The sequence below is a fragment of the Hylobates moloch genome, unplaced genomic scaffold, assembly GCF_009828535.3.
Source record: "Hylobates moloch isolate HMO894 unplaced genomic scaffold, HMol_V3 SCAFFOLD_11, whole genome shotgun sequence".
Classification (NCBI taxonomy): domain Eukaryota; kingdom Metazoa; phylum Chordata; class Mammalia; order Primates; family Hylobatidae; genus Hylobates; species Hylobates moloch.
In genome coordinates, this window is record NW_026652286.1 from 45,645,415 (window position 1) to 45,654,023 (window position 8,609).

General features: G+C 44.3%; 1 protein-coding gene across 6 annotated transcripts in view; it reads right to left on the bottom strand.

Annotated features, from left to right (window-relative positions):
* FAM168A (family with sequence similarity 168 member A) overlaps positions 1-8,335 on the bottom strand; it is a 204,021-nt gene extending 195,686 nt beyond the window's left edge. For 2 of the 6 annotated variants that reach the window (XM_032166906.2, XM_032166905.2), the window contains exons 1-2: positions 8,175-8,322; positions 7,359-7,627 (exon numbers count right to left, since the gene is read on the bottom strand). In XM_032166906.2, the coding sequence (XP_032022797.2) occupies positions 7,359-7,627; positions 8,175-8,304 (399 nt within the window). In that variant the 5' untranslated portion in view covers positions 8,305-8,322. Of the gene's footprint in view, positions 1-7,358; positions 7,628-8,174 lie in introns of those variants that run through there. The other 4 variants (XM_058446497.1, XM_058446495.1, XM_058446498.1 and 1 more) reach the window with 4 other exon arrangements.
* Between the last annotated feature and the right edge of the window lie 274 nt (positions 8,336-8,609).

The following is an 8,609-nucleotide window of genomic DNA, read 5'->3' on the forward strand; positions in this document are numbered from 1 at the left end:
AAAAAAAAAAAAAAAAAAAGAGTAGCCAGATACTACCTGTCTAAGTAGGTTGAAGACTACTGATTTAGGCTGGGTGCTGGCTCACGCCTGTAATCCCAGCACTTTGGGAGGCCAAGGCAGGCAGATCATCTGAGGTCAGGGGTTCAAGACCAGCCTGGCCAACATGGTGAAATCCCATCTCTACCAAAAATACAAACAATTAGCCGGGCATGGTGGCACGTGCCTGTGGTCCTAGCTACTCGAGAGGCTAAGGCAGGAGAATCACTTGAACCTGGGAGGAAGAGTTCGCAGTGAGCAGAGATTGCGCCACTGTACTCCACGCTGGGAGACAAAGCGAGACTCTGTCTCAAAAAAAAAAAAGAAGACTACTGATTTAACAGCTTAAAACCAGGAAGATTTATATGTAGTACAACAAAAAGAACAATGGCTCTGGAGCAAGGCAAATCAGGTTTTTAAGTACCAGCTTTTCTTCTCTTACTAGCTATGCAAACAAATGCAAACTAGTTAATCACTATATGCCTCAGTTGCTTCAGTTTCTTCTTCTGTAAAATGGTCACAATTCCTTATACAGTAGAAATATGAGGATTAAATTCTATCTATAAGGAAAAGAAAGCACCCAGCATACTGCCTGCCATAGACACTCAAATGTTAGGTACCTTTTGTCTTTCCCTACTAATTCCCTACTTATCTTAAGGCCTAAGACAAATTACCCTCTTGAATCTTTTTATTCATTTATTTATTGAGATATAGCCTTGCCCAAGATAGAGAGCAGAGGTATGATCATAGCTCACTGTAGCCTCAAATTCCTGGGCTCAAGTGATCCTCCCATCTCAGCCTCCAAAATAGCTATGAACACAGGTGTACGCCACCACATCCAGCTAATTTTTTTGTTTTTTGTAGAGACTGGATCTCACTATGTTGATCAGATCGGTCTTGAACTCCTGGGCTCAAGCGATCCTCCCACCTTGGCCTCCCAAAGTCCTGGGATTACAGGTGTGAGCCACTGCACCCAGCTACCCTCTTAGAGTCTTAATTTCTTCATCCTTAAAATGAAAACAATGCCACATGACCAACCTAAGAACTATATATAAAATGGTACCATTATGTTTGCATAAGTATAAATAGCATAGCTGTTATCTACTGATAGAGACATTTGCTATCAACTCAAAGATAGAGGAAGACACATTAGAAAATTAAAATACTTAGAAAAATTATAAAAGAGAGGCTAGAAAAGAAATACAAGTTGAGGGACATGATCAGAAGGCAAATCAAGATCATATCTCAAGTAGCCAGCGATTGAAGTTTACTGCGAAAAATATATCATCTCAGGGTTCCTTCAAAATGTCTATATCTAAGAAAGAGCACAACCTATATCATCGTAAAATAGGCATATTCTGAAAGGAACCAGACACCTGCCTAACTCGCAGGAGGAGGAGGTGTATTGGAACTTTATAAACTGAGGTTTTCTCAGAGTGTCTTCATACGGAAAATAATGGCTCATTTAATAAAATGTTAAACTTTTAGATAAACATAATTTGACAAAAAATTCTATACCATTGTTTTCAATACTAAAGATATGCATAACTGTCCAAGGAACTAAATTTAACAAAATAAAGCAAGAAATATGAACTTGGTTTAGTCTCTTTGCTCTTCAATATTTTACAACTTTGAGTTGATTTAACATACCAGGGGTTGGCCAGCTATGGCCCGCCCATGGTCTATTTTTGTATGGCCTGTGAGTTTTACATTCTTTTTTTTTTTTTTTTTTTGAGACGGAGTCTCGTTCTGTCACCCAGGCTGGAGTGCAGTGGCGCGATCTCGGCTCACTGCAAGCTCCGCCTCCCGGGTTCACGCCATTCTCCTGCCTCAGCCTCTCCGAGTAGCTGGGACTACAGGCGCCCGGCTAATTTTTTGTATTTTTAGTAGAGACGGGGTTTCACCGTGGTCTCGATCTCCTGACCTCGCGATCCGCCCGCCTCGGCCTCCCAAAGTGCTGAGATTACAAGCGTGAGCCACCGTGCCCGGCCGAGTTTTACATTCTTAAAACCACATAAAAGGAGGAGAAAGAGAAGGGGAGGGAGAAGGAATGCGGAGAAGCAAGAGGAGGGGCTTCGGGAAGGAGAAGAATGGGGAGGGAGATGGGGAGATGAAAGGGAAGGGGAGTGGAAGGGAGGAGAAAGAACAACAGAGGCCATATGTGGCACAAAATATTTTCTACAAAAAGCATTTGCCAGCCAGGCATGGTGCCACATGCCTGCATTTGTAAGCACTTTGGGAGGCCGAGGCAGGAGGATCACTTGACCAGGACAACATAGCGAGATCCTGTCTCTACAAAAAAAAAAAGTGTTACTGGGTAATGGGACTAAAAACAATACTTTTGCTTCTTTTTACTTTTTGTAATTTCTAGTTTCTATCATGAGCATATATTATTTAATGGTGGAAGAAATAAAGCTTTTTTTAAAGTTAAAAAATAAGAATAAGAATAAAGCAAGTCAGAAGAATATTTATCCTATAATTCTATTTATAAAAAGTTGCAAAGGTAAAAAATATACTGTTTAGGGATATGCACATATTTGGTAAAAGTATAAAGAAAAGCAAAGAAATGATTCACATAAAATTTGGGAAACTGTTTATCTCTGAGGGAGAGAGAAGGTGGGAGATTCAATCAAGTAGGACCTCACAGGAGGCTTTAAAGGTACTAGAAATCTCCTTTTTGTTAAGCTGGGTAGCAAGTAGAAAAGTCTTCAGTTTGTTATTCTTTCAAGTTGTGGGCTTATGTTAAATATACTTTTATACATATGACATATTTTACAATTTAAAAAAAGGATATAAATGGGGTTGACAAATTAGAATTTGGGGGCTGTAACCCAGATTTTTCCATTGACTGCGTAACCTTAAACAAGTCATTTAACCTCTCAGAGCATAATTTTTCTTCTTATTTTATTAATGAGGAAGCTAACAGCTAACATCTGTTTAGGACTTTGGCATTTAAAGAACTGTTTAAAGTTCCTAGACTGTAAACATGCAAATATGCATGAGATCATAATACAAAATAATACCTCATTAATAAATACCACAATACTAAGAACTCATTGGTAGGGCACACAAGGCTATTCACCATTCTAGCCTCTGTCTATCTTTCTAACAATAAAGGCAACAACTAATTTTTTTAATGTGTACTATAAAATATATTGTGTGAAATGCTTTCCATCGATTATCTTATTTAATCCTCAAAACAATCCTATGATATTAATTCTGTTATCCCCACTTTACAGATGAGCCCATTGTGCCCAACGTCACACAGCCAATAGTAAGCGGTAGACAGACTTCAAAACCCACATTTAACCACAGCATTCATTTTGCCTCACTTTTCTCACCGTATTTGTCTATCTTTCCCATGACACTGAAAGCTCCTTGACAACTGCTTTCTGTTCGTTTTTATTTCCCCTGGCACTTAGCAGACATTCATTAAATAAATAAATAGTGAACAGATATTTCACATATGTACAGTGTTTTCAGGACATGAACTGGTTTGTTCCCCCTTGACAGCCTTGTGAAGTATGAAAGTTTGATTGTGTGACAGGGTCTCACTCTGTAACCCAGACTGCAGTGCAGGGAAGCACGATCATGGCTCACTGCAGCCTTGACCTCCCTGGCTCAAGCAATCCTCCCACCTCCCTCCTGAGTATCTAGGATTACAGGTATACGCTACCACACCGAGCAAAATTTTTTTTTTGTAGAGACGGGTCTCCTTATGTTGCCCTCACTGGTCTCGAACTCCTAGGCTCAAGCAATCTTCCCAGCTCAGCCTCCCAAAGTCTGGGATTACAGGCGTGAGCCACTATGCCTGGCCAGTTTTTTTGGTTTTTGAGGTTTTTTTGTGTGTGTATTTTTACCTTTTTAACCAAATTTAAGTGTACAATTCAGTGGTATTAACAATGTTCACAATGTTTTGCAGCCATTACCACTAAATATGAAAGGTTTTTTGTTTGTTTGTTTGTTTTTGAGACAGTTTCGCTCTTGTTGCCTAGGCTGGAGTGCAATAGTGCGATTGTGGCTCACTGCCCACCTCCCCAGTTCTAGCAATTCTCCTGCCTCAGCCTCCCAAGTAGCTGGGATTACAGGCACGTGCTACCAGCTAATTTTTGTATTTGTAGTAGAGACGGGGTTTTACCATGTTGGCCAGGCTGATTTCGAACTCCTGACCTCAAGTGATCCACCCACCTCGGCCTCCCAAAGTGCTGGGACTACTGGCGTGAGCCACCACGCCTGGCCATCTGAAAGGTTTTTAATGACTTGACTGAAATCACTCAGCTTTCAAGTAGTAGAACTGGGATTTGAATCCGGGACTCAACTCCTAAACTCATGGGCTATTCATTCCACCAAGGCTTCTGTCTACCAATACCTCCATCTGCTCTCTTCTCACCAAGATATCTGGAGGATCAAATGAGGTAAAGATACAAAAACACATTACTACTACACAGGTAACCACGGCTGTGGAAAAAAAAAATCCACCAACACATTTCTCCCAGGCACTTTTCATTTTGGGCTTTCAAAAGCTAGGGCTTTAATATAAATATCCCACCTCTAGACCAAGCCTGCAGATCTGCAAAAACAACGTCTAGACCTCAGAGTAAAGTTATGAGAGAAATGCTCGCATTAGATTACAGTCCCACTGAATTACAGGTAACTGCTCAAACCTGATCTTTATTATAATACAGAAAGCTTCCTCATTACAAAACACTTTCAATTCAAAGGGTATCATTCTGCCCATTTTGGAGCTAAAAAAAAAAAGATTCTAAATGGTATTTTTATATGCTCAATTGTGAAAGCCAAGGAAAATGGTTTGTTTGCGAGCTAAATTCTGAAGCTTGAACAAAAATAAAAAGAATTATTTCGATCCCAATGGCGCCAATTTTATCGTCTTTACATCCCTCCTCATTTTTTTTCAGTCTGAGCTCTAATCAACAGCCACTTTATGTTTAACATATTATCACAGTTAATGCAATTAGGTCCAGAAAACTGTTTCTCTAAAGATCCTCCCTCCATTTGCACTCCTGTGTAACTTCCATTATCACCATTCTGCCCTAAGAATGAGCATATCGCTAAGGTTTAAATCGAATTTCTGATGAATAGGTGGAGATATTGTTTCTGTAGTTAATACAATGCACCTACATCAACATCATTCCCTAAAAAATAAAATAAAAATGACTCAATATGCTTTATTTATTCACCTCTGACAGAATTCTGATCACCTGAATTCCTTTGGAAGAAAATTCAATCTTTAGAAATACAGTCCAATTATTTTAAATCTTATCAATGTCAAAAGACAATCATATGAAAAACTCCATCAGTACCAAACCATCTCACCAATGAATATTTATGACATTTCCATATTTCCTGTCTTCTCTCTGTTTACATAAAGCGGTGGTGCCAAGACTCATCTCAGGATTATTAGCCTGCAATACAATGATGAGCCTAATTGCCTTGCAAACCAGGACACTAACAAATGGCATCTTCAAGCAATCAATTTAAAGAGGGGGTAAAAAAGGCCCAAGTTCTTTTTGCCTATGTGCATGTTACCTACCTACAAAATAAATTCAGTCTCATATTTATCAGGCTCACTCATTAGTCCTCAAGCAAGGAATGTACCCTTAACAATCTCAAGCTCATCAAATCTATTTACATTTCAAAATGCCCGGCTAGTTTTTAAATGCACCAGGAGGAGAGGGGAAAGGAAAAGGCAGAGACATCATATAGAAAGATATCTATTACATTCCAGTTTATCTTCTCCCACCTTTAGTTTGGAAGTATGCTCTTTTCCCCCCAACTTACTTTTCATGATATACAAATAACAGAAGACACCCCCCCTCCTTAATTCTACCTTAACTAAATCCCCTTTCAACTTTACCCTTTGGGCTGACTTGACTTCCAAATTATACTAATATAAATAAAACAAACAAAAAGATCAACCGAACAGATTAAAATGGCCCCTAAGAATGAGAAGGTCTCTTCTGTGTCCCCTGCAAAGTCCCCTCTAACAGCCTTACTGCCTCTCACCCAACCACAGCCACCAAGGCTGTCCATTTAAGTATTCCAACCCTTAACCCTCATGTGTCTTTTGGAGGCCATCCCAATCCTTTACTACCAAAATAATCCAACCCATTTCCCCCCTGCTGTCTGGCACAGCTCACTGTCCCTCTCCATCCTCTCTCTCCCATCCATACCAACAACTCCAGGTCTCCCATTCCTTAAATTTCCCCTGTGCCACCTCACCATCAGCAACCACCTCCCCAGGCCTACCAGCTCATCTCCGAAAGTCCTTCTCCAAAACTCCCTCTGCCACCTCGGTCAAGGGACATTTTCTTCAAGATACCAACCCCCAACTTTGCTCACCCCTGCCGCTATCCTTTCAATAAATGCAGCCCAGTGATGTTGTATGTCCCCTCTGCCTTGACCCTGCAACCAAGGAGCCACCATGCCCTTTCCAGTGATTGTAAGATCACCCTAAATCCAACCTACTGTGCCCCACACTCCATTTCCATCCCTGTCCTTCCATTTCGGGCCTGACTTCCAATGAGACCCCTTCCTGCCAGCTCACCATCACACTCCCCTCACTGAATGTCCCACCTCCACCAACTCCTATTCCAACCTCCATCAGTCCACCCCAGGAAACCCCCAAATTGCACTCCTCTGCTCTATCCTAACCCATGCTATTCCATAAATCTCCACAAATTCCACCAGCCCCAGACGACAAACATCCACTTCAAGCTCGGGTCTCAACCCACGCCAAGCCCCTCACCCCCAACTCTTGCCACCTCCATCATCCTGCCCCAGGTCCACCCCAAATTCCACCCTCCTGAATTAACACTCCGCAGGGTCCTATCCAACCCCGTACATGCCACTCACTCTCCGTTGAAATCATTCCCCTACCCCTCACCCCAGCTCAGATCCCAAGCTGTCAACTGCTCCAGGCCAAACCCAAATCACCACCCTCATTCAGTCCCCTCCCCCATTAAAAGCCATCCCACCCTAGTCTCATCTTCCACCTTGCCCCAAGACCATCCCGAATTCCAACCCGACGCCCCCACCCCACTCTCCTGTCCCAGGTTGGGTTATTCTCCATCAAAAGTCCTCCTCCCTTGTCGCCCGCCCCCCAACCTGCTTGGGTCCCACCCTCACCCCACCCCCAGCCAGCGCCTGGACAAGTCTCCCCCGCCAGCCCGCCGTTCCATCGCGACCTCAACCCCCTCCCCCCAACCTGCACGGGGGCTCCGCAGCCTCCCCTCTCATTCTCGCCAGCGCCACCGGCCCAGACTCAGGACCAGCGGACCGGGTGGCGGGGGGAGTCTCCTCACCGGTGAGCAGCTGCAGGCGAAAACGGCGGCGGCGGCGGCTGAGGCGGCGATGCCCTTGTCTTCTCCGTAGGCTACAGCGGCGACGCTCTCGCTCCCTCGCCCGTGTCCAGTAGGGTGGCGGATGGCGCGCGGGGACCGGAGCCTCCTCCTCCTCAGCGACTCGGCTCTGAATTCTCTGCAGCAGCCGCCGAGAAGCCCGACGGGTGGGGGGAGGGGACGCTCGGCTGCGGGAGAGGGAGGAGGAGGCGGAGGGAGGAGGCGGGGGACCGCTGAGAAGGGCAGGGAAGGAGGAGTCGGCGCAGCGCCGCGACACGTCCCACAGCCTCAGAGCACTGGGACCACAACTCCCGGCATGCCCTGCTTTAGCCCGCGCGCGGCCTGCGCCTCCCGCCGCGAGCCCGGTGCAGAGGGGCCGCGCCCTCTCCGGTCACGGACAATGAAATAAAGCCAACCATCCGCTGGCAGATTTTGTAGACTCAAAGACCACCTGTGAGGAAAGTCAGGTCGCCCGAGGCCCCATCCCCAAGGGGCCATACTCGCAGCGTCTCCATCCTCTTTGCATAGACACACACACCCCCACACACTCACTCTCTCTCTCTCTGGACTACACTTCCCAGCATGCCCCTCAGCTTCCTAGTCTCCTTCCGGACCCTTCTCAGACCCGGTAGTACAGTTCCCAGGGAGTGTGGTCCCTGCGAAATGCTGGGAGATGCAGTTCTCGGTTCTTCCTCCATGTTAAGAAAAAGAAGTGAAAGAGAGGAAAAAGGGAAGGAATACGCCAGCCCACCGAGGATGGGCCTTGATGGGCTAGATCACCTGTGATTCTGTTCTCTCGCCATCTCCGTTTCAGCTGTGTCTCACCAGAACTAATGCCGGAGCTTCCTCGCTGGTCTCCCTGCAAATTTGAGGACGATTCGGCAACTTGAATCCAGACGACAAAGGGCATACTTTTTGACACAGCTCCATTACTTTTAAGAATTTACCTTAAAAAGATAATCGAACAATTTCGAAAAGATGAATGCACAAAGTTGTTATATGACCTAGTTAATTATGAGGGGAGTAAATGTTCATCAATAGGGTGCTGCTTAAATAAGGCGTGACATATACATACAATGCAATACTAAGGAGCCATTTAAAATGATGATATAAATCTATTGACATGAAAAGCTATTCACAATTTATTCTTCAGGGGAAAAAAATTGATTACAGAACAGCATGTCTACACGAGTACATTTATGTGAGGTTTTGACA